Raw genomic sequence first — 27601 nt, forward strand, 5'->3', positions numbered from 1 at the left:
CTCGGCTGTGAATCCAGCAAGCAGAACCAATAAGCAGGGTCAGAACAACCCACCAGGAGTCAATACATCATCATCTCATCATCATCATCTCATTGCCTGATGACTAAGGACAATAGCTGAAGTCCATTCCCAGACTCACCGTAGCCCCTTCCCCTATATAATCCTGTCCCTGCACCTTGCTATAAGACAGGATTTGAATGCTTGTAAGTGCCCTGTCTTCTTGATTGGCTAGCCTTTTCAATAAACGCCTTATATGATTCAACCTGGCTTTCGTTATTGGATACAGCTACAGGCAGCCTGAGTCCAACCCTGGGTTTCCTGGTAGCAGTTTTGGAAATATATTAAACTTTGAAAGTATTTGAATATGTGACTCTCATGAGGTTTTTGCTTAATGCTGTTAAACCATAAATGTCATTTAACCTGGAAATTACATAGTGCCATAACAGAAATATTCTAGAGTTAGTAGAGATTCAAAATACAAAGTCAGTAAAATAGGTCATGTGCGGTATGCAACAAAGAGCATATATTTAAAGACTAAATGGGTGATAAAAAAAATAGATTCTTTAAAAACTCTCTGAAAATTTCCTTGATTTACTTAAACTTGCATCAAGTCACATAAACAGACAATAAATATATAGATAAGCCAGAAATACATCAGATAGTGTTACTATGTAGAGAATTAGTGTTGGTACAGATTAGGTGGCCCAGAAAGACCTTTGAAAATGCAATGTTTTAAATTAATACCTGAATATACAGAGGAGCCATCCATGAAAAAAAAAGAAGAAGAAGAAGAGGAAACAGAGCAAACAGAGCGAATGCACAAGGAGCAAAAGGGGTCTGGAATGAGGTCAGAGAAGCAAGCAGGGCCAGACTGTGTGGGGCCTTTTAAGCTTATATACAAAATCTGGATTTTATTCTCAGTGTTTGAAGAAAAATTTGGAAATTTTATGTAAAAAACAAGTATGATTTAGTTTAAGTTTTTTTTTTTGTTTGTTTTTTTTTAAGATCACACAGCTTTCTAGCGAGAATAGATTGGGAGGGAAGCAAGAAACGAAGTAGGAAGACAAATTAGGGAGTCATTGATTTAACAAACATTTATAGTGCCTCTATGTTCCTTCCAGAGCTGTTTAAGGCATTGGGGGCACAACTGTGCACAAAACAAAATTTGTTCCCGCATGTGACTTATGATCTAGTTGGGGGACAAACAACTAAAAAAAATTTATAATATGTCAGGTCCTGACAACTGTTACAGAAAATAAACAGAGTAAGGGGGATATAGAGAGCCAGGAAAGAATAGGTTATTTTTACATCGTGTGCTCAGGGAAATCTTCACTGAAAAAGATGACATTTGAGCAAAGAAGTGAGGGAGATAACTGGGGGTAGAGCTCTCTTGGAAGAAGGAACAGCAAATGCTAAGGCAGCGGTTCTCAACCTGTGGGTCGTGACCCCTTTGGCGGTCGAACGACCCTTTCACAGGGGTCACCTAAGACCATCCTGCATATCAGATATTTACATTACGATTCATAACAGTAGCAACATTACAGTTATGAAGTAGCAAAGAAAATAATTTTATGGTTGGGTCACAACATGAGGAACTGTATTTAAAGGGCCAGAAGGTTGAGCAGCAAATGCTAAGGTCTGGAGATACAGAAACACACTTGAAGCACTAGAACAGGTGTGGGGAACGGTGGGCCCGCAGGGGTATATACCAGAGAAATCATTTGGTCTGGCCTGCAAGCAACTGCAGGCTGGACTCGAAATTCAATAAATCTAGGAGCTTTTTTCATAGCACATGAATTTATATTAAGTGATTATATTTAGCAAATGATGTCATAAATATTCAAATGGCCCTTGGCAGAAAATAGGTTCCCCATCCCTGCACCAGAACAGGAAAAAGGCCACTATGCTTGGAAAAGACTGAGCAAGAGTGAGAGTGGTAAGATTAGATATGAGGGGAAGCAAAAAGAAAAACAACAGGGAGGTAAGAGCCTGTAAGGATTCAGAAAGAGGAGACACCATCAGAAGAGTTTGAACAGAGTAATATGATCTAACATATTTCAAAAGGCACTTTGGCTGCTGTGTTGAGAATAAACTGACAGTGGGAAGAAAAGAGGTCTGAATGGCAATAATCTTGCTCATATGATAGTGGCTTGAACAAAGTGATAGATGGTAGTGAAGGTGTGAGAAGTGATGGAATTCTGGATACCTATATTCTGAATATAGAACAGCCAAACATAGCCAAAGCTAGGACAGTAATTAAGGTGAGAGATGATGGGAGTCTGCAGTAGGATTAAAGTAATGACAAAAAAGAAAATGAATCAGAGTAAATTTCAGAGTGAGAATTAAAAGGACTTGCTGGTAGATTGTGTATTTAAAGTAAGAAAAAAGAGAAAGGATTACTTTTAGGTTTTTGGTTTCAGCAACTGAATGGATGCTAGCATAGACACATGAAAAGTTCTGTACTGGTCATGTTAAATTGATGATGTGGCATTCCCATGCAAACATCGAATAAGCATTTGGATATCTGAGTCTATTGAATTCTAGGAAGATGCCAGGGCTAGAAATAACAGATAAAAGAGTTAGTAATTCATGGATGACAGTTATAGCCAGGGACTAGGTGAGGTTACCTAGAGAGAAAATGTGTAACAGTGAAAGGGAAAACAAACTAAGACTGCAGTGGAAGGAAGACCACACCAATATTTAGAAGACAGGCAGAGAAGCAGCCAGGAAAGGAAAGTGAAAATTTTCCCTAAAACTGTTGAGGTATGAAAGGAGAAATATAATAGTCTAGACAGAAAAAGAGTTGAGTAAATGGGTTACTGCAGTCTCTGATTACAGACACACTTTCAATATGTTTTATGGCAAAAGGAAGTAAAGAACTAGGATGGTAGCTACATAGGAAACAGGGTCATGGGAGGTACTTTTAAGACAGGTGATACTAAAATCTGTTTGTATGCTCATGAAATGATCCAGTTAAGGAGGTGAAATTGATAATGCAGGAGAAGAGAATAATGGTAAGAATACAAAGTTAGTTGGAACAAGGGCATTCATTCATAGTAACAGAAGTGAAAGAATGAATATGAGTACCAAAGCAGGTAGTACGTAGATTTGTTGGTGAGAAATAAAGAATTTCTATCTTATTGCTTTTATTTTCTCAAAAAGGCTACTTAAATGAGCTAACTTAAGTAGTAAATATAGGGATAGTTGATTTTCATATTTATTATACACCTACTAGTATGCAAGTATTATTCAATTCTTGTTTATATTTGGTAACATTTTACATTCTTCAGTTACAAGATAAAGTATGCTTATCAACATTTTTTAACATTGACACTAATATCTTTGTTCAACTACTTTATTCTTCAGAATCAAAAAAGTTACATATTTGTAGCTCTTAAAGGAATGTACTTTATAAGTTAATAGTTTAACTATCAAATTACTTAAATATGAGAATTATTTAAAACAGATAATATGTAAGCTTATTATAATGGCTATCTATTGTTTTGTACCAGCAGTTCTTCTCGGAACTGGTAACAGCCCCTTCCATGACTTCTTTTGGGGAAACTGCTATTCCATATATGAAGTTTGGAGGGAAAGTTCTCTTTAATCACAAGCTTTAAATTCTATCCCAGGCAATCAGCAGCCCTATCCCCCAGAATATATATGAACCCAGAGGCTAAGGTCAACATACAGGTAAGAATTAAACAAAAGTCTAGAAGGAACGTGAGAGACAGAGGAAGGTAAAGACATAGAAAAAGAGTAAAACAAAGGAGTGGTGGCAGAAAGAAAAAAGGACCAGCAAGGGTGAGGCAAAGAAAGGAAGTCTCCCCATGTTGTTTTGAGTCCATGAAACCAAGTAGCCCAGAGGCCAGCCCTACCTCTACCTTTCTGGTTATACTTTCTCCCTTTTTTCACTTACGTGAGTTTGAGATGGATATCTGTCATCTGCAACGAAGAGTTAGATGGATAAACATTATGACCAGTGTGAGTAAAAATTACCTAGTGAATAAAGAGCCTATAACAAATGAATAAACAGGGACTTTCCTCTCCATGCTTAAGGGAAGAAAAGCACAGAGTATGTCCAGACCCATTTCCATATATACATTGCCAGCCAACCCAATGATCCATCTAAAGGGAGCCTCAAAATATTTGTGTGTATCCACATGTATCTGCATATTCCAGTGGAGGGTGAAGTGGAAGACAGTGACTATGTGAAAAGTTGGGTTGGTAGATCTTACACGTTGAACTGTTTTTCCCATAAAAATAAGTGTTGAAGTCCTAACCCCAATACCTCGGAATGTGACCTTTTGTAGAAATAGGGTCGTTACAGATATACTTAGTTAACTTCAGATAAGGTCATACTGGAGTAGGGTGAGTCCCTAATCCCCTATGACAGGTGACCTTATAAGAAGACAGCCATGTAAACATGGAGACACACAGGGAAAATGTCATGTGACAATGAATGCAGGGATTTGTTAAGTATCAACAAGCCAAGGAAGACCAAAGATTTCCAGCAAACCACCAGACACTAGGTAGAGGCAAGGAAGAAGTCTCCTACAAATTTCAGAGGGTGCGTGGCTTTGACAAAAGCTTGATTTTGGACTTCTGGAGTCTAAAGCTATAAGAATAAATTTCTGTTGCTTGAAGCCACCTAGTGTATGGTACACTTAGGAAAACCCTAGGAAACTAATACAGTAGGTTAGAATAGAGATGGCTATGTGCACGGAATAACTTTAAGGTTTAACGAGACTGTTTTATATTAGTACCCACCAGCAACATCCCTCTACACTGAGAATAAATATTACTCATTCAGTATTTAATAAGAACACAGGCGTTAGAGCTGGGTTTGAGTTCTGTCATTTATTAGCTATGTGATCTTGTATCCTCATCTTTAAATGGATATAAAAAGAGCCCCTTCTAGGGTTGCTGTGAGGATTAAAATAGCTGACACATGTATAGCACTTAGACTAGTACCTGGCATATAGTAAGAGCTATTTTAACTGTGATTATTATCATTATGAACAACATTCATGTTTAAATGAAAGTCTGTGTTCACTAGAGTAAAATTGATCATCTGAAGATAAGATAATTTCTCAAAATAATATCCAAATATAATCAATTATAGCAGCTTTATTAACTAACAAAAATGATTATTCAATACTGTAAAGTTTTACAGTGATAAGCCTAGAAGGCCCAGTATATTTTTTTAATTTCAGAAACTCTGAACTAAACTTCTTTTTTTTAAAATATATTTTTATTGATTTCAGAGAGAGGAAGGGAGAGGGAGAGATATGGAAACATCAATGATGAGAGAGAATCATTGATCGGCCGCCTCCTGCATGCCCCGTACTGGGGATCAAGCCTGCAAACTGGGCATGTGCCCTGACTGGGAATCAAACCTGGGACCCCTCAGTCCACAGGCTGACGCTCCATCCACTGAGCCAAACCGGCCAGGACTAAACTTCTTTATATGAGAAAATCAAATATATATATATATATATATATATATATATATATATATATAATCTCAAATGTTAAGCTTATTTGAATTGGAATATATTTATAAAATAGTTTCTTTATAAAATTTCATATACGTATATACAAAATTAAATTGAAATGAAAGATTTCTAGAAAAATTATCAGCACACTATTTTAACTGTGCCAGACTTTTCATTTCTAACATAGTTCTATAACCTCTGCAGTTTAGAATAATAAAAATCCATTATTCTTGGATGACTCTACACTTCAATTAAAATACTTTTCATAATCTTTCCTTAACATAGTTTTTCTAAAATTTATTGCACAAATGGAAACATGATATAGTTTATTATTTCCAAATGAGTAACCAATTTTAATTCTACAGGTAAGATGATCTGAAAGACTTTAAAAATGTATTGAACAGTTTGTTTATAATCTGAAAGATATATAAATTTTCATTTTTTGTTTTTTAGACAGAACTAAAATAACTCATTTAGAAGGCTTCTTTTCCTAAGCCTATGGTATCTATATGTTTTACTTTGTCTAAAATCAAACATTTGATTCCCTGCTTTAAATTACCAATCTTGGACAAATGTCTAAATGTCTACTGTGCTTTCATAAGAAAACAAGTTTAAAAACTTAACTACATATAGGATGTCCATTATGCATTAAACTTGATTCACATTAAATACGGTCAGATCCAACACCGAAATTATTGTTTAAACCAGGTGGAGATTGTAAAATAAGTAGAACTAAGAAAATAATGCCGGTACTCTGCTAAACCAAGGTCAGCAGGAAATCACCTGTAGGTTAAACACAAAAGACTCGGTCAGTGGTCTCATTCTGGAAAAGCACCGCCCTTACCCAGAGTCCTGCATGCGAACAGAGCCATGGCGCTCTGCAGCCTGTCGGGCCTGAGGGCCTGCACCACCAGGACCTGAAAGCAAAGGTCAGGGCATTTTAAGTAATAAAGTTCCTACAACGGCTTTCCTAACTAAACAACAGTGAGGTCAATTAATTCAACAAATGTTTACTAAAATATGTGAATGCTTATCACTGTTGTATATTATTTATTATCCCTCAAACTGTCACAATAGGTTTATACTAAGGCCCATCGTTATAGGCAAAATATTACAAAAATCCAGTATTCCCTCAAACCTGTCACCAGAAGTAAACATCAGCAAGTAATGATCATAGGGTTATCTGCTTCTTCGGGATCTAATAACAAAAGGCCAAATGCCCGGTGAAAATAGGGTACTCTCAGTCAGGTACTTCTGACGACAGCAGAACAGAGGCCCAAAAATCTTGCCTAAAGTTTTCAATCACCATTTTTATGCTGAATCATATATACATTTTCTAACAAAGGTGTTTTTTTTTCTTTTTGTATTTTTAAACATATTTGGTAAAATAGAATTCGCCAAGGGGATACAAAAGGGACAGAACCACTTCGAGGAACTGAAAGGGTCACTTCCAGAGTTTCAGCTCCTAAAGAGCTTTCCAATTCTTAGCCTTCACTTCCCCAAAACACTGAGTGGGACCCATCAGCAGGTTTCATCATTCTATTTTAAAATACGTGAAAAAAAATTACCATATTCCTCGCCATGAGATATTTTCCCTAGAACGTGCACAATGAGTAGAGAACCTATAAAACCTACACCTTAATTTCTTTCTGTAAGTGATTTTCTCTGTTGCAAAATCACCCTTGGGTCAGAGTCAGAGGGAGTAAGAAAAGCTACAGTGGGAAACACCACATTAAAAAATGTTGCCAGTGATTTCATTATCCAGATAAGATGGCAAAAGCAGAAAGGCCTTCCCCACATGAGCCATGTTAGGGTGATGTGGCACCCAAAGGCAGAGCTTTCACTTATTTATTTTTATTGAATTTGGCTTCTGAACAAGAGTAATGTTAAATACTTCTATGCATTTAGATAACTTACCTGCTGAAATAAGGAAACTTTCTTTGCAAGAACAGATGGAAACTCTTGCTCACACATTGAATGATGATAATACGTACGCCACAGATCTGCATCTTCAAAGCAGAGGGTCTGGTAAAGACCGGGGAGAGCAATCTGAAAAATAAGAATAACCACAGAGTAAGCTACAAGTCAGCATAAGTACGTATGTACGTGAATTACTAAAAAAAGAAATGGAAAGTAATTATTGATGGATATTTATTACCTGTTTTCTACTTTATGTCAGTTTATCTAATCATTTCTAGGTCAGAAGTAGTATGGTAGACTTATGCAACCCATAATTAAATTACAGAAAATATTTCCAAAAGAGTACTAAATCAATACTTGTAAGTAAATAAAATCTTTATTTTTTCAGTAAAAACATTTGTACCTATCCATCGCACTTTGTGGAGAAAAGAATGCTTTAATTAAAAAAAAGTGTAGTCCTCACCAGTTTTGCTCAGTGGATAGAGCATCAGCCTGTGGACCGAAGGGTCCAGGGTTCGATTCCAGTCAAGGGCACTTTACCTTGGTTACATGCTCCTCCCTGGTCCAGGCCCTGGTCAGGGTGCATGCAGGAGGCAACCAATCAATGTGTTTTTCTCACATTGATGTTTCTCTCTGTATTTCCCTCTCTCTTCCACTCTCTCTAAAATTCAATGGAAAAATATCCACAGGTGAAAATTAAATAAAAATAAATAAATAAATAAATAAATAAAAAGTTAAAAATTTTTTAATTATTCTTTTATATATATATATATATATATATATATATATATATATATATATATTTTAATTGACTTCAGAGAGGAAGGGAGAGGGGGAGAGAGAGAGAGAAACATCAATGATGAGAGAGAATCATTGATCGGCTGACTCCTACACGGCCCCTACTGGTAATCAAGCCCGCAAGCTGGGCATGTGCCCTTGGCCAAAATCGAACCTGGGACCCTTCATTCCACAGGCCGACGCTCTATCCACTGAGCCAAACTGGCTAGGGCAAGTTAAAAACTTTTTAAAACTTTTCTAACAAGTGCAGATTTTTAAATTGAGATATACAGTAATTGACATATACAAGTGCAAATTTTAAGCATTGCCACAAGTAAAAAGTATGTCAAATTTCATTTCAATATAAAAATCCTTAACAAAGCAAATTTTTTAAACTATATTCATTTCTGCCCCTATTCATGAACATGTTGCTTCCTTTGCCTCTAAATGTTCTAAATTTCTACTCAGCATTCAATATTCAGCTTAAACAATATCATCTATCAGAGATTTTTCTCAATGTATTTATTTCCTCTACCTCAAACAGTATTCTCTCTTCCAAACTTTTTCAACAGTGATTTACAAGGTCAGAAATATAAATGTGTATAGATGGGAGAATTTTTTTAAATGGTGAATTTGGAAGATTTATATTAAAATTTCATGTAATATAAACATAAATCAAGCATTTAAGAATGCTTTATCCAAATATCTATATTCATTTCTAAATAATCAGTTATATTGCCTAAACTTCATTATTGTAACTTAACAAAATTAAACTTACACAGCAGAAAATTAACTAAGCATACTTTAATTTTTTCAATAAATGATTTAAGCCTATTAGGATAGAACTTGATGGCTGTCTATTAACTTTACTGGCAATTACTGTATAAGGGCCCACCACCAATTTATGTGTGCTACATGTATAATCATCATGTATTTGGTTAGAAAACTGAGATAGATTATACACAGTTAGCAAGCTCTCAGCTGCATGCTAGACCCCGGGTCTAATTACCAGGGATACAGGCCTACTATGGCATCAACCACATCACAAGGTAATTATTTGTTTTATTCTCTACAGTGTAACTTTATTCAGTGTAGAGTCTTTTTATATTAGAATATTTATTTGTCATTCCACCAGCACTCTGTTAAATAGTAGCAGGTACCAAATAAATGATTAATGAAGAAAACAACCAATGATATAATACAGAATCCATTTATTTTATTCAATAAATATTTATGAAATAAAGGCAGTAAAAAATAGTGGTAGAGCCCAGGCCAGGTGGCTCAGTTGATTGGAGCATAATCCCATACACCAAAAGGTGATGGGTTCAATTCTCAGTCAGGGCACATACCTAGGTTGTGGGTTCAACCCTGGGCCCTAGTTGGAGCACGTACGTGAAGCAACCAACAGATATTTCTCTCTCACATCGATGATTATTCTCTCTCTCTCTCTCTCTCTCTCTCTCTCTCGTCAATGAACATCCTGGGTTGAGGATTTAAAAAAAAAAAGTAGTAAAAAGCTCAGACTCTGCAGCAAAAAGCTCAATTTCAAATACTGAATCTACCTTCTAAATGACCATAAGCAAGTGACTATATCACTTTGTGCCTTGGTGTCCTTATCTGTCTAATGAGGACAATATAGTGTGGCTATCTCATAATATTATGGAATATATTTAGTGAGATGATAATCCATTTTCAAATTCTGCAAAATGCCTTGAACATAATCACCCATAAATGCTAGCTATTCTTATTGTATTTGCTATGTGCTGCTGTACTCTTATAATAATTGTGAAGAACATCAGGGGAAGGAAAGCAAGAATGGGAACATATATATAGATTTTGAGAGAAATGTGTTTTTTATTACCCACAAAAACAACATCTTGGCTTGTAAAGAACACAGATGGAACTGATGGGAGTTGGGCTTTGGAACTTTTTCTTCCCCATGCTGATCCTCACCACCCAAATACACTGAACACTGACTGGGTGGAGGGGAGAGGAAGAGATGAGGAGGGAAGGGAAGGAAGCAGAGAGAGAGAACACTGTATTTGGAAAACCCAGATATTTAAGGCAAGGACTTTGGTGTCAGAATGCCTGAACTAAAATAATTAGCTCCAACACTTCCCAGCTATTTAACTTCCCTGCAGCTTAGCTTCCTCTTTCCTAAAACAGACATAATTACGACCTCCTCATTAGGTTATTGTGATGGTCAAATAAGATAATGCATCTATAGTATTTAACATGATGCTTAGCACATAATAGGTCCTCAAAAACATGTATGAACTTTAAAATAAACCTTAGTTTCATTCATTTAGCACCTTACTACTGCTGATGCTCATTTCTCACCTGTAAAAAGAGTTAATAACCATCTTTTAGGGGTTTTGTGATAATTAAATTAGGTAACTCATTTGAAAATGTTTTGTAAACTGAAATGATAATAAGAAAACACTAATGTATACTATAAACCTTTTCTGAATGTAAAGCTCCCTTTCCTAAATGTTTTACATTTCTTTACTTAAATTGTAACATTTACTTAACTTGTAATCTTTACCAAGTGTAACCTCTCAGTAGATCAACTGTTCAAGCAATAATTACCTGTACCCTGTTGATTATTATTACTTTTGCCATTAGGAGTACATGAGCTAGTTCAAGGTCCTGTCCAAAAATCCAGAATTCCCTTCAAATTCTCACTATTTTTTATTTTTTCCATTTTCTTGTAATTGTTTAAAAAAATGTTTCCTACAGTAGGTGATAAACTTCTACATAGTAGGAACTAAAACTTTTATGTATCTGTACTCTTCATCCTCAAAGAGCATATTATAAATCCTTAATACATATTTTAATCCTGTGGAATACATGAACAATGCAAAATTACCTTATCCATGTGCCATTAGCTTGTCTACTCATAATCTTAATATGTCCAATCTAAAAAGTATTTTAAAAAATTTAACCATGAATCTGGTATATAGTCAGTATCTACTAAATAAACAAAAGAATAAATGACTTGGGTTTTGTACTAAAGTCAGGGAAATAAAGTTTAATAAGGCAAAGATCCTAATCTCAAAGATCCTAGGAGAAAGGCAGATATGACAAATCATTTTGTATCATTATGGTAGGTGCTATGATATGGGAATGTTCAAGATACCATATCAGTATATGTCAATAGAAAAGATACAATGGAGAAACTGGGTAAAAGTCACAGAGGAAGTAATGCTTTGAGTAAGTTCTAAAAAATAAATAGACATTCCACAGTAAAAACAGTCAAAGGGCATTTCTGGGAGAGGGAATAATAAAACTAGCAAATATAAGAAACACTGAAGATATGGACTGGAAGTAAAACTGAAGAGGCAAGTAAAGATTAGACTGTGTATCATCTTATATGTTACCCAAGAAAACTATGGGTTTTATCCTATGAGTGATGAGAAACCATTAGAGGGTTTTAAATAGGGCACTAACCATACCATAAATAAACTAAAACACAAAGGACAGACTAAAATGGAGAGGTCTGAGATTAGAAGCAGGGTCTAATTGCTAAATCAAGTTGAATAATGACAGCCAAAATTAAACGTGACTGCAAGCATGGAGAAGAAGTGAGGATGAGAGATATATAAAAGATGAATAGAAGTGAAAGTGTTAATTTCAAACTATTTTCAACATAAGTACTATACAGCATCTCATTACCGATCCTGAATTATTGTATATACTAGAGGCCCGGTGCACAAAAATTTGTGCACTCAGGGGGGTCCCTCAACCCAGCCTATGCCCTCTCACAGTCTGGGACCCCTTGGAGTATGTCCACCTGCTAGCTTAGGCCCGCTCCCTGTGGGATCGGGCCCAAGCTGGCAGTCAGACATCCCTCTGGTAGCCCGGCAGCCCTTGGGGGATGTCCACTTGCCAGCGGGGAGCAGGCCTAAGCTGCAGTTGGACATCCTTAGCGCTGCTGAGGAGGCGGGAGAGGCTCCCACCACCACCGCTGTACTGGCAGCCATCAGCCTGGCTTGTGGCTGAGCAGAGCTCTCCCTGTGGGAGCATACTGACCACCAGGGGGCAGCTCCTGCATTGAGCGTCTGCCCCCTGGTGGTCAGTGTGTGTCATAGTGACCAGTCATTCTGCTGTTAGGGTCAGTTTGCATATTACCCTTTTATTATATAGGACTAGAGGCCCAGTGCACGAATTCATGCACAGGTGGGGCCCTCGGCCTGACCAGCAATTGGGGCCAATAGGGGCCATCTTGCTCAGTCCCGATCAGGGCGGCCAGGCCTGGGAGAGGAACCACGGGAGGTTGGCCAGCTGGGGGAGGGAGGTTGGCCGGCTGCAGGAGGTTGGCTGTGGGAGCGGACTGAACACCAGGGGGCAGCTCCTGCATTGAGCATCTGCCTCCTTGTTGTCAGTGCACATCACAGCAACAGGTCCACCAGTTGAGGTCGTTCAGTCATAATGGTTGCTTAGGTCCATGTTTGGCAAACCGCAGCTTGCAAGCCACATGCGGCTCTTTGGCCCCTTCAGTGTGGCCACGAAGTTTCAATCGCACTGTATGTGCACACCCGCACATGGTATTTTGTGGAAGAGCCATACTCAAGGGGCCGCAGTTTGCCGACCACTGGCTTAGGCTTTTACCTAGCATATTAGGGAACCTTATATTTATTTATCCTTATAGTCTCTATGGGTATACAGCATAGAACCTTGTGCAATGTAAAGACTCAAGATGTATATGTTGAATGAAAAATGTAATTAATTGTTTAATAATGGGTTAAAGAATTAGAATAATTCTTTGATATTCTTTTACCCAGAGATTTTTGTCATATTCACAGAAATATCAATATTGACTATGAATAAGTAGCAAATAAAATATACACAGAAATAACTCCAATATAAAAAAATTTAAATATTCCACATAGTAGAAAATAAATACCTTCAATGTTGCCACTGCCCAGCTTCTTTCCTGATCTACCCAAGATGGAAGCTGATCACGTATTCTTTGTTGAGAGTCCTTTAATAAGAGTAATTATTTTCCTTGGTATATTAAAATTCAGGCAAAAAAATTCAACAACTAACTTAAGTTTATAAACACAATTTTTTAACAGTTCATTCTATGTATTATTTCTTTATTTTACATATTTTACAAGTCAATATTGTAAAATTCTATACTAGGTATAGATAACCATTTAAACAAATGTGTCAATGTAAGAACAATCCAAACCTATAAGATTTTTTATGATTGTATTTAAGCCAAACTGAGGACAACAGCCTGGATGCAAAATCTCAACGAACTGAGAAAATGCTCCAGAGAATGGCAGTCTGCAGTTTATTTTACACATTAGAATCAAAGGAGGAAACCTAGGGAGAGTTACATGACGTTCACTGGTGATAGACTAGGGAGGTGGGAGAAAGCAAAGCAGGGCAATCTCTGAGATTGGATAAAGAGTAAAACAGAGAGACACACACTTCCTTCACATCGGTAGGCACAGGACCGTTAGCAGCTAACATTTACAGCACACGGAGAGGAGCTCTGTGGTCTCCTGCTCTGGTGGGAGAGTGTGCACTGAGGGGTCTGGAAAAAGGGGGATTACTCTGACAAGAGTTATCTTAGATGCAAAAAGACAATAGACAGGCTCAGTTAAGGTAAAAATTGACTTTTGTAAAGGAAGATACTGGCCTAGGACATGACTACCCACCATGACTTGCTTTTAGTTAGGAAGTTTTAATTTCAGAGCATCCTATGTGGTTACTTTAGATCTCTGAGTTTGTAAGGCCTGCCATTCAGTTTGGCTTAAATAAAATCATAAAATCCTGAGCTGGTCAGGTTTAGTATGTGGCCTCTTTTTTATGCACAGTTGCATTCATTTTCTTTGTGCTTAATCCTCTGTAAAACTTTAGAAAAAACTCAAAAGTAATAAGAAACTGGCATAATATGTTACTTTTATCACATCTTACATTTCAGATATAAGCTAGGTTTTGCATTACGGTTTAGGTATGTTCCTTTGAAGAATAATACTATCCATTACATGTTCAAACAGAAAATTACTAGTCAAAAATCTGAATTTGAATAAAGTTAACAAAAGTTTTTAAAAGTAATTTTTAAACTTTAGTTATATATAAAAAATTTTCTAGTCATAATACAGGATTTGATTTTCTTTGGATTATATAAATAGTCTTGGAATAAAACATATGTACTGAAGAAAAGAAACTACATTGATTTCTTAGTAATTAATATTATTCTTAAAAAAATTTGTCTTCAAGGACAAAAAAATATATTTAGGTCCATCTATAGAAGGATAATAGAGACAAGGTCATAATCCTCTAATTAAAGTAATTACAACAGTAATTTAAAACTGCTTTGAAGCAGATTATATTTCATGAAGTCTAAGCCAGAACAATTTTCCCTAACAGTAGAATAATTTTATTATTTTTTACTTACAGCTTTCCGCAGCATGTCTCCAACAACCACACCTGTAAACGTATCCCATTCCTATTGAATAAAAATATGAGGAAAACAAAAAACATAAAAATGCTAACCAATTAACAAAATTTTCTTAATAACCCTGTAAGATGGCTTACAATGCAGCTAAGGACATGTAAAACAAAAGCAAAAACAAAAAAAAAAAACTTTCACATCTTCACATTTCTAGTACAATACTAACATTATGAATATTGATATATTAATATGAAATCTAGAAATAATTTTATTAAAACAAAAAACTATATTATATATGAGTCTCAATATCTAAAAATGTAAATCTCATGTTCAATGAGCATTTGTCACTACCTATTATTTTTCCTGTTATAGGCCATTTCTCACTAATAAATCAGCAATAAGGTGCAACAAAAGTTTAAATATTGTGTATGTTGGGAAAAAATAGAAAAAAGTTCTTCTGTTAACTTATCTTTTCCAACAGATAGGGAGAAGACTGCCATATTCCTTTTTTTTTTAAATCCTCATAATCAAAACTCACCAGCTGTTAAGATATCAAGTGCTCTAAGAAAATCTGTCTTCACCCTGGGTTCCCCCAATCAGATAATAATGGGGCACTACCATATTTGTTACACATTGGTCAGTAAATAAAGCCAAAACGTATTAAAATTTGAAAGCAATATGGAAACACTACCAAACTAACATTCTCCCTGCCTTCACCCACCCGGCTCACTCTTCTTCCTAACATTTTGCAATGTGAGTCAAAGAAAAATGTTCTCCTTTCCCAGAGATAATTTACTCACACTGCAGAAGAAAAAAATAGGTAATGTTAAGTCTTACAAAGTGTGGAACATATTGATCACAGTGAAAAACATTAACAGCAGGAGATTAAGGCATCAGAGTTACTAGTAGAAATAAAAGGAGTCAAGTTAATAAATTCAAGAGAAATATGTAAGTCAGAGCATGTGGAGGTAGAGAGAAACAAAGATCAAACATAGGCCTGCAACTTTTAACTACTTTAATGAGGGAAACGCAGAACATAATTAAAATCTGGTCAAATAGAATTAAAGGTTATTAGGTCAAGGTTGCCTTGTCCCTCCCTAACTAATGGACTCTCACTGTATGATTATGGCATAATGAAAAAATGCAAATTTTTTAAAATATTAGAAGCACACAGGGTAGATTAGTTAACTCTAGCTTGAAGGAGGTTCTTTTCAAGTTTGAGAGGTGATTATATGGCAGTCCAGAAATGAAGTCATAGACAAAGAAAATAAATTATACATTAAAACATTAAAATAAACCTGCAGGCGCAAGGGAGCTGCCCACCCTTTGATTCCCACCTGTGTCTCTGAGCAAGTCAGTAAAGATAATAAATAATGTAGTATACCCGTATCCTTTTGTTTTTTATATTTATCAGTTCCACTGCTTAGACCAGGAATATGAGAAGGCTAACTCTTCTGGTGTCCTGAGTAAGTGGACGTGGGTTCAGAAAAATCTATGCAGTGTGGGTAAGTTACTTATATTTCTTTTTCTGCCTTATCATCACTTCAGAATATTGGGCCCCCTCAGAGGGGAGTAGAACTTTTAGCACCTTACACTAAATTTCTAACTTAGTAAAAAAATTAATAGGTTGACATATAATTTCTACCCTAAAGTAATTTCTATTCTATCTGTACGTTACCAAACTCCTATGTAACTATAATATTTCCTCCTTCACCATTCACTTACATTTTCTTGAAAATGTTCAGGATGCATGCCCCGGACAAAATGCAATGCGAACATCAACTGATCAGCCTGAAAGGAATAACAGATGTTATCTTGCTTTTTCTAAATTAGTGGTTTTGGAAAAGCAGTCCTTAAATTTTGGTTCCAAAATATGTATTCTGTCTTCAAAATATTTTTATCAATATAAGAATAACATTTACATAGAACAACACTTCCAAGTTGGGGGTGGAGAGGATAAAGTGTGAAAATTTTTAAAGTGCTAAGGATTAATCATCATTTACATCTCATTAAAAATAAAACAGATCGAACAGACTGTCAAACTACAGCGGGAAGGCCGGGGAGGGTTGGGGGGCAGGAGGGGAGGGTGGGTAAGAGATCAACCGAGGACTTGTATGCATGCATATAAGCATAACCAATGGACATAAGACACTGGGGGGTAGGGGAGGGCCAGGGGATTGTCAAGGGCGGTAAAAAAAAGGAGACATATGTAATATTCTGTGTAATACTTTAAACAATAAAACAATTTTAAAAAAAGAAAAGAAAAGAAAAAAGGAAAAAAATAAATAAAACAGATTTATTTAGCTAGTAGAAATCCAATTGTGATGTCTGAATTAGTCTTTACTAACCAGATCATTTGTAAACCTCTCATTCTTGCATTAGTAACCTTCAATCTGTGATTGTGTATGTTTAAATGCTCCTGAATAATCTATATACTGCTAAATCAAGATATTTTATTCCTAGAAATGCATGCAAAGGGATCATGAAAGTACTCCTAGGTAAGCAATAAGAATATTCACTGCAGCCTAGCCAGTGTTGCAGTGGTTGGGCATTTACCTATGAACCAGAAGGTTATGGTTCAATTCCCAGTCAGGGCACATGCCTGGGTTGCAGGCTCCATTCCCAGTAGGGGGTGTGTGGGAGGCAACTGATCAATGATTCTCTTTCATCATTGATATTTCTATCTCTCTTTCCCTCTCCTTTCCTCTTTGAAATCAATAAAAATATATTTTAATAAAAAAGAATATTCATTGCAAGATTGTTTACAGTGGAGGAAGAACTGAAACAACTTAAATGTTCAAAAGACTATCATGAAAATATTCAAATCAAAATAGCATAACCCATATTGTGGAAAGAGGGGGAGTTTGTTAATAAACATATATAAATATACTGGAGGCCTGGTGCACAAAATTTGGGGGTCCTTCAACCCAGCCTGCACCCTCTCACAATCCAGGATCCCTCTCACAATCCGGGACTGCTGGCTCCTAACCACTGGCCAGCCTGCCTGCCCAATTGCCCCTAAACACTTGCCTGCCTGCCTGATCACCCCTAACCACGCTGCCTGCCTGATCACCCCTAATGCTCACCTGCCTGCCTACCTGATCGCCCCTAACCACTCATCTGCCTGCCTGCCTGATCGCCCCTAACCCCTCTGTCTGCCTGATCACTCCTAACTGCTCACCTGCCTGCCTACCTGATCGCCCCTAACCATTCATCTGCCTGCCTGATCACCTCTAACCACTCGCCTGCCTACCTGATCACCCCTAACCACTCGTCTGCCTGCCTGCCTGATCGCCCCTAACCCCTGTCTGCCTGATCGCCCCTAACTGCTGGCCTGCCTGCCTGATTGCCCCTAACCACTCACCTGCCTGCCTGATCGCCCCTAACCCCTCTGCCTGCCTGCCTGATCACCCCTAACTGCTAGCCTGCTTGCCTTATCACCCCTAACCACTCTGCCTGCCTACCTCATCACCCCTAACTGTTCACCTGCCTGCCTGATTGCCCCTAACCACTCTGCCTTCCTGCCTGATCGCCCCTAACCACTCGCCTGCCTGATCATCCCTAATTGCTGGTCTGCCTGCCTGATCGCCCCTACCTGCTCGCCTGCCAGCCTGATCACCCCTAACTGCCTCTGCCTCAGCCCTGCTGCTGCAGCTTCCTCCAAAAGGACATCCGGAAGTCATTCAGCTGTCCAATCTAATTAGCATATTATGCTTTTATTATTATAGATATCTGCAAAAATTTTGGAAAAATAGATATCAAATTTTTATCACTGATTTATTTTTGAGATTATAGCCTATTTTTATTTTCTTCTATTTTCTTAGGTGTTTATACTTTTAAACTTCCTAAAATAAGCTTATATCATTTCTGTAAAAAAAAACAACACACAAAACAGGAAATATTTGTTTTTAAAAAAACCATCTATTGAAGCACCATCTTTCAAAGTTTTAATCTAAACATTTTATTTGGCCTTTCCCATACTGTAAATAATACTTTATATCTAATATATGTTTATGATTATAAATATAGATATAGATAAATATAAAAGTATTAAGATACAGTATAGACAAAAAAAGAGCCTCCTGTAAATACTGCCAGTAAGTGATCTCCTTGCCTGCAAGAAAATCACCCCTCTGTAGAAAAGATAGAATGTCTTGAATAATACAATACAAAAGAATTATTTTATAAAAGTATATGTTGTATATGCTTGTATATACATAGCAATACTCACTAGATATCTATTAAGCAAGTAAATAAAAAACAAACATATTTACAATAGTGAGTCAGTGAGTAAAAAATATCCTCAAAATAAAAACTGGAAGCAGATGGCCATCAATCAGGTGTGCAAGAAAAAAAAAGTTACAACCAACTACCATCTGCATGAAGTAGCTACCATTTGACAGAAAATATTATAAAAAGCAAGGGAGATGGATAGTGTTCTTAGATATTAGAAGATCAATGATTAGCTGGATAAGCCACTATGATGCTTATTTTATAAATTAATGGATACTTAAAATGATTATAATAGCACCCTTTATCTAAAGTAAAAAAATAATGATTAAGATAATATATATTACTTTGAAGCCTTGATCACTTAATAATATAGTTAATTCTTTTATATATATACACAAATTCACACACAGTATAAGAGGACAATGAATTAGCCCTTTCTTCCTTTGAACTGAGGAAAAATAATGTAGTCTCTAGTATTAATGGAAAGAAGGCAAGGCTCTGGCACTCGGTGATTCTCTGATTATCTATCAGAGTTGGTGAGCTAATTGTTGATGATTACTGAGGCCAAACTCCAAAATGCTGTCAAAAACAAGCATGTAATATGTAGTCAATAAATGGGTAATGGTGGTTACCCTTCTCTTTGATTTTTGGTCACAGAAGACACCTGACCTCAGGGAAAAAAACTTCTATTAGTATCTCACCAAACCTTCTTTGTATACCATTTCAGATCTTAGATAACACTTCCATGAAGAAAGGGAAATAGTAAGAATATATGCTTTACCCACCTTCCTTCTGACCTTTTGGTATTCTAGCCCAATATAGTTGTAAATTATCTAACAATCCAACAACTTCCATGATAAATTTGGATGCAGAAATGTTAAAGGTACTAACTCATGAACAGTTTTATTATAATCATAAATTTTGTGAAACTAAATATGCTACTTATCCCATAATCATGTAAAATATTTAGGTTACTAAAATAAACACTTTTGATCTCTTTAAGAAAAGAAAAAGTAAGTCAGCCAAAAATCTAAACTGTATTTGCTAGACAGCTTTCCATATTTGGTTTACTTTATTAAAGTCTAAAATTTCTGCTACAAAACAAGTCAATCATTTTCTATTCCACGTCAAGTTGCTTTCACTTCAGTGTGATGTGAATACTAACAACCAGCCTCCCTCCAGTTCGGAGTCATGGCTGCCATACTGCTGTCACCAACACAGCAGCAAAATCAGCATGGAGGAAACTCTGGCAGCCGGTTTAATGTGCTGCTGAGGCTAAAACCCAAACAGCTTTCACTCAACTATGAGATCAGTTCTATCCTAAGTAATATTATACTGTTAAGTCTTAGAAATATACCTTATTGCTTTACAATTACTGTGCTTTCTGAATTTTATTCTCCACTGAAACTCTACAGACTGCTCAATTCATGCTTAATAAGTTTAATAATGCTAATAAAAATGTGAGTTTTATAAAACATTCCATCATCAATTAAAAACATGTCTTAAGAATTATAAACCATAGCTTTTTTAAAAAGTGGGTTTCGCTGTTCACAATAGAGAAGTATTAATATAGGCAATGAAAAATTCCAATTAAGTACTAAAAATGTTAAGAATGTTAAAACTTACAAACTCACTCCAATTGCATCCAAATGTTGAGTTTATCCTAACAAACATATTTTTAAAAGTTAAAGTAACTTCAAAGAAATAACCCCCAGTACACTTGATTAGTATCGTAAAATTCAGGGGTGGGGAACGTCTGGCCCATGGGCCAGATAAGGCCTGCAAAATCATTTGGTCTAGCCCTGCCAAGGCATTAGGGGTGAGTTAATTAAATGTTTGACCAAATATATGAAGACTTGTGAATAATGTTATAAATATCCAAATGGCCCTTGGTAGAAAAAAGGTTCCCCACCCCTGTGTCTTAAATCATTTTGATACTGAATGCTTATTATAGTGATGGCGAACCTATGACACACAAACTCATTTTTTGGTTGATTTTTCTTTGTTAAATGGCATTTAAACATGTAAAATAAATGTCAAAAATATGTCTTTGTTTTACTATGGTTGCAAATATCAAAAAATTTCTATATGTGACACAGCACCAAGTTAGGGTTTTTCAAAATGCTGACACGCTGAGCTCAAAAGGTTCGCCATCACTGGCTTATTATATCCGGAATACTTATATTATTAAAAATAAAATAAGAATATATAAACTGATATAGAAATACATAGATTAGAAACAAACAAGAAACTCCTAATAAGTTACTAAAATTTTTATTTAACTGGGGTCCAAAACTATGTTATTAATAAAGAATTACGAAACACCTTTCAAAAAAAAGCTACTAATTTTTGGAATAAATAAAAATATTATATTATCTTTTGGCTTAAAAATTTTTTCAAGAATAATATTTATTTATAACATATCTACTTTTAAAACATATTTGGGGGCACCTTAAGATAACGGTAGCTCCATAGTATTTTCATAAATCACAGCCTATCTTAGTGCAGAGGTCTTAACAAGCATTAAATATATTATTAGGAGAGTGACCAAAATGAAACTTTGCAGTCTTAATATGTTCACTAGAAAATAAAAAAGATTAAAGCTACACTAAAAAGCTATCATACAATTCAATAATATAGACATGAAAAAATAAATCCAATGATTAAAAAATAAATTATAAAAACAATAATTACAACAAAGTAGACTTGTTCTATAAAGCAAAGTTTATTCTTCAAAATGCCAGGATAAAACACAAATATGGCAGACAAAAATGGCAAATTATAGAGAACTTTAAATATAAGATATTTGTAAGACAAAAATGGCAAATAATAGAGAATTTCAAATTTATTTATAAATTGCAACTTGGTAAAAATTAAAAAGATGGTTAATATGCAGGATTGATTAGGACACAGGGAAGGAGAGAGCCTCCTTACTCTGTGGAGGAGAGAATTAATTGGTAAACTTTTAGAAGGCAATTTGATATCATTCAACAAAATTTCAAAAGTGTATATCCTTGGACCAGAAATTACACTTTCACCGAGAAATCTGAACAGAAATACCAGCTTACACATGTATATAAAGATGAATATACTGCACAGGATTTCACTGTCATTCATAATTTCAAAAAATAATCTAATATCCACCAATAAAGCATTAGTTACATGAAGTAGCATATAACCATATTAGGAAATACCACAGAGTCACTAAATATATTGAGGTTGACATATTTATGCTTATGGGAAGATCTTCAGGACCTACTGCAACAAAAGATGCAATACAACAGAATATATAGTAAAGAAAATAAAAAAACTTTATGTATTTGCACTTTGAAGGATTTATTCTCTGTCTCACGTAAAGATCCTCAACAATATCATTCTAATCATTAAAATTAATATCCCTTTCCAAAGAATATATTAACTATATCTTTTTCCAGATTTTCTAAGAAGCCTATATAATTGGCCCACAATAACTCTATTTTTCACTTAGCTGTCCTTACAAAGTTCTTCTTCAACATATCAAGCTATATGCAAAGACTGATATTTTTTTAAATTTCTAAATGAAAAGCCCTTGTGTTTTTTATAATATTCAAAATATCTAAAATGTTTCAATGTATAATCCTCTGGGGACCTTATAATATGAAGACTTCTGTGACAAATTTCTCTCAACTCAGAGTCAAGCATTAGTTGACTTCCTAATACCAGGAATAGGAGACAATTTTGTCCCTAGCCCAAAAGACATTTGGCAATGTCCAGAAATATTTTTTATTATAACAATAGAAGCAAAGGAAGTGCTACTGGCATGAGTTGGTAGAGGCCAGAGAATGCGGCTAAATATCCTAAAGTGCACAAAACAGTCCCCAACAAACAATACTGTTGCTCAAAATGTCAATATCGCTGAGTCTAAGAAACCCCAGCTAGAAAATGACCTACATAATTCATCCTAGTTTCCTCCTTCAGTGGCTACTGGAATTCCAGGAACTAAGTCAGCTAACCAGTGTTTCCTCTGCCTTCTTCACTTGTCACTTTTCTCCCTACTTATCCAAAAGGCTGCAAGACATTCTCGATAGTAATGAATATTATTCTGGAAAAATGTCGGAAATGCCAATCGCATAACCTTCCTTGTAGGCAAACAGTTATATAATTTAACTGTAATACTCTATTAAATCAAGGGTCAGTAGTATTTTATAAGTGAAAAACATAACATTTCTTACCTTAAATAGACAACGGCACACATATTCATATACCATCTGTTTTAATGAGCTGACCAGAGATTGGATTCGCTGTTCTGTGTTTTCAGAATCCTGTAGATTAAAATTTGAAAACTGAAAATTTTTGAAAATTTATGAAGATTTAAAAGGTACTCCCATAGTTTAATCACACTTATAAATTATCCCTCCAGAGTCAAAGCTGATTCTGGAACAACAATTAACTTTGGCAATCAAACTTAAAGGACTAAACAACTAAGTGCATTAAACTTGTATACTAATACAATAAAAATTGGTATCTTTTTCTTCAATGTATAGAAACCAGAGATCCAAAATGGTGTCACTTATGCTAAAACCTATGACACCAAGTCTTGATTTAATACCCGACCTAACTGCAGTTATGACCTTTACCAGAAATGTAATCTTAACCAACCAGGGTACAGTTTTCTTTTGGTCAAACACCAGCAAGGTAATCTGTCACGCAGGCATAATTTCTTCCACACCCCACAAAGGAAGGAGAGGCGATCTGCATGTAAAAGTCCTGCCATGTCCTGGACTAAAAGATCCTTTCTTTCCTTTTCCTAATAGAGTCCTTGCCCCCCCACCCTTCTTCCTATAAAAACTTTTCATTTTGTACAACCCATCAGAGTGCCCTTCTACGTGCTAGATGGGATGTTTCCAATTCATGAATCACTTACTAAAGCCAATTAGATCTTCAAATTTACTCAGTTGAATTTTTTTGACAGTTAAAACTTCTAATAAACGAAAATTACAATCAGTTATCAATAATACAATATGAATTAGTTTTGCCATACCACTTTGATTCCCTACTGGAATTAAAAATACATCAGTCTGTGTTAAAACCATCTCATTATTTATATTATCATTTACCAATCCAGCCCCAACAAGTATGACCAGACCCACCCTATAAAGAGTTTTCTCATCCTATATAATAAAAGGCCAGCCACCATAAGCATAATAACTGGAATGACCAGAGACCAGAACCACCATGGCCCCTCGCAGGCTGGCCCCGCCCCCAAGCAAGCGGTTAGAGCAATCAGGCAGACAGGCAGAGTGGTTAGGGGTGACCAGGTAAGCAGGTCAGTGGTTAGGGGCAGATGGCCCCTCGCAGGGCTGGCCCCACCCCCCAGTAAAGAAAGAGGGAGGCCCAGGCCACCTGGCGGCAACTCTGTGGCAGGTGTGTGGACGGCCAGCAATCGCCCTGCAGAGGGAGGTCCAGGCCAACCAAGCCATCTCACCCCATGCCTGTTGCCTGCAGAGGGAGGCCACCGGTGGTGGTGGGTGGGGGAGAAGTGCTGCACAGATGGCAAGCAGTGGCAGTGGCGGAGGTGGGGCCAGCTGCCTGCAGCCAGGAGAAGGAAAGCCTCGATAGGCCCTGATCTCAGGCCAGGCATAGGGACCCTACCCGAGGGGTCCTGGATTATGAGAGAGTGCAGGCCAGGCTGAGGGATGCGCCTCCCCAAGTGCATGAATTTTCATGTACTGGGCCTCTAGTCTCAATATAAGAACCTAAACTATCTTAAACCTTGCCCTCCAGATTGAATAGAATGAGCAATAACTTTGATATTGGTGCTGCAAAAATTCATACACACCTTTAGTGCAGTGGTTCTCAACCTTCTGGCCCTTTAAACACACTGTTTGCGGGTTGTTTTTATCGCGCGCTAACAGGTGGCGTGGGCCATTTTTTCTAATTTTTTGCGCAAATGGCAACGTTCAGTAAAATTATGATAACTTTAGCTTACACATTTATACATTACCCGCATTCTACCGCTAGTCTATAAAAAACATATTAATACGTGTCCCGCGCTCTACTACACTGGTAGAACGTATAAATACGTTTCCCGCATACAATGTGTAAATACAGTTCCTCATGTTGTGACCCAACCATAAAATTATTTTTGTTGCTACTTCATAACTGTAATGTTGCTACTGTTATGAATCGTAATGTAAATATCTGATATGCAGGATGGTCTTAGGCAAACCCTGTGAAAGGGTCGTTCGACCGCCAAAGGGGTCGCGACCCACAGGTTGAGAACCGCTGCTTTAGTGGTTTCATTTGCTTCTGTAATTCCATTGTACATGATTGCCATGATTTGAAAAAAATGACATTAATGGCTATTTCCTTTGATTCATGAAAAATGGCTTGGGGTAGAAATGGGGGGAGGAGATTGTGAAGGCTAGTCTTTTTCCTAAGTGTGATATGATTTTTATATCTCTCTTCAGGGAGCACTTAAATAATGTATAGACTATGTTTGTTTTTTTCCTATATAATTATAATTGACAAGAAAAAACAAACTAATAAAATAATTTTATCAGTAGAGAAACACTCCCAGAATAAGCAATGTAATGTATGAAATTGGTAGAAAACATCATGAACTGGCATTCAGATATGGGAAACCTAGGTTTCCGGCCTCTCTGGTAGCATGTTCTAACTGAGAGAGCTCATCTTCATTTCACTATTTATTACCAAAGATCACATGTGAAACTGAAATCTGGATCCACTAAAAGATACTCTATTGTGAGACAGACTACCATGCAGACAAGAGCCAATGGATTTTCAAAACATTGGAAAGTAAGGTTTTTATTTTACATATTTAAGTATGTGGGTGCGAAGAGATCAACCTAAGATCTTGTCTGCATATATGCATAGCCCATGGGCACAGATAATAGGGTCGTGAAGGCTTGGGGAGTGGGGTACAGGGCGGGCTAGAAGAGGTCAAAGGGGGGGGGTGACATATGTAATACTGTCAATAATAAAAATTTAAAAAAAATAATTGGTAAAAAAAAATGAATAATATGTGCCAAAACAGAAAAACAAATATATAAGACAGAAATGCTTATCTTGTCTGCCATGACTGAGTAGACAGTTTTGCTAACAAAACATACCCCAAAGCACTAGCTCTTCATTGGGTGCCATTTATTTCAATTTTGAATATAACAGCAACTTCAAATGACATACATAGGGGGAAAAATCAGTAAAAAGTTAATCTTTTATAATCAAATAAAGATTTTCTGTATTAATTAGCCATGCTAATGAAGATAAGAATTTTTGTCCTGTTTCGCTCTCTGGTTATATTATATAACCCAACACCAAGAGTAATGTCTGATACATAGTGAGTCTGCAATAAATATTAATATAATAAATAATAATCTTTCCTTGGAAAAATAGATTTATGTAAACCTACTTTAATATAACATTTTGTTCCCGAATTTAATTTAAAAAACAATTATTCTTGCCCCCAAAATAACTTAAGAAACACCCATATTAGTATTACACCAAAAACAAGAACTATGAAGATTAAATTTTTTCATAAAAATATATTTTTAAAAGTGGTATGTATCTTACAAGTGATTTTTATCTTATAAATTATCAAAGAATTCCAAATACAATACCATATTTTCAATTACCTAATAGGACAATTATACAAAGATATATAATATCCATTGTTGGTAAAGGTATAGATGGAATAAAGCACTCTTTGCGTCAGTGTAAGATATCGATAGCAGATATTTTCAAAGGATAATTAGGCAATATTTGTGCAAGGCTTACAAAAGTGCATTTTTGCCCCATTAAACTAAGAAAAATAATAGGAGAAGCGAAACACGAAAAAACAAAATAACAATACAAAAACTTATGTTTGTAGCTGTTTTAAAATATAAACCTCCAATCTTTTGACACTCCTTTCATCAAGAGGTAAAGTCTGTTTCCTCATCCCCTTGAATCTGGGTAAGCATGTGACTACTTCAACTAATATCATTCAGCAGAAATGACAATGACACAGGGCTGGGTTGTAAAAGGCAAATTAGCTTCCACTTTGCTCACTGGAACACACGTGTTTGGCGCTCTAAGATGTAACATGGGGATTGCATTGAATCTACAGATTGCTTTGGGTAGTATGGACATTTTAATGATTTTGATTCTATAATCCAAGAACATAGTATATTCTTCCATTTGCATATATCTTCCTCTGTCTTTTTTTGATGTCCTGTAGTTTTCTGAGTACAGGTCTTTTACCTCCATAGTTAAGTTTATTCCTAGGTATCTTAATTTTTTTGTTGCATTGGTAAATTGGATTGTTTTTCAGTTTCTCTTTCTGTGAGTTTATTATTGGTATTTAAAAATGCCAAAGATTTCTGGGTGTTAATTTTTTATCCTGCTACTTTGTCAAACTGATTTATTAAATCTAGTACTTTTTTGATTGAGTCGTTAGGGTTTTTTATGTACAATATCACGTCATCTGCGAATAATGCGTTTTACTTCTTTTCCAGTTTGGATACCTTTCATTTCTTCTTTTTGTTGGATCGCTATGGCTAGCACTTCTAATACTATGTTGAACAGGAGTGGTGAAAGTGGGCATCCTTGTCTTGTTCCTGTTCTTGTTCCTGGTTTTAGTATTTGCCTATTGAATATGATATTGGCTATAGGGTTTGTCATATAAGGCTTTTATGTTGAAGGATTGACCCCTTTTTATTCCCATTATTGCTGGAGAGTTTTTTATCAAAAAAAGGGGTGTTGGATTTGTTAATGCTTTTTCTGC

The 27601-nt window shown here is 36.0% G+C and overlaps 1 protein-coding gene across 1 annotated transcript in view; it reads right to left on the reverse strand.

Annotated features, from left to right (window-relative positions):
- The window catches only part of DYNC2H1 (dynein cytoplasmic 2 heavy chain 1), a 349832-nt gene that overhangs the window by 163275 nt on the left and 158956 nt on the right, over positions 1–27601 (reverse strand). The window contains exons 69-74 of the mRNA XM_023757927.1: positions 23049–23138; positions 16330–16395; positions 14608–14658; positions 13102–13179; positions 7416–7547; positions 6343–6415 (exon numbers count right to left, since the gene is read on the reverse strand). Of these exons, the coding sequence (XP_023613695.1) occupies positions 6343–6415; positions 7416–7547; positions 13102–13179; positions 14608–14658; positions 16330–16395; positions 23049–23138 (490 nt within the window). The remainder of the gene's footprint in view (positions 1–6342; positions 6416–7415; positions 7548–13101; positions 13180–14607; positions 14659–16329; positions 16396–23048; positions 23139–27601) is intronic.

This window comes from Myotis lucifugus, unplaced genomic scaffold (assembly GCF_000147115.1).
Source record: "Myotis lucifugus unplaced genomic scaffold, Myoluc2.0 scaffold_117, whole genome shotgun sequence".
Lineage (NCBI taxonomy): Eukaryota > Metazoa > Chordata > Mammalia > Chiroptera > Vespertilionidae > Myotis > Myotis lucifugus.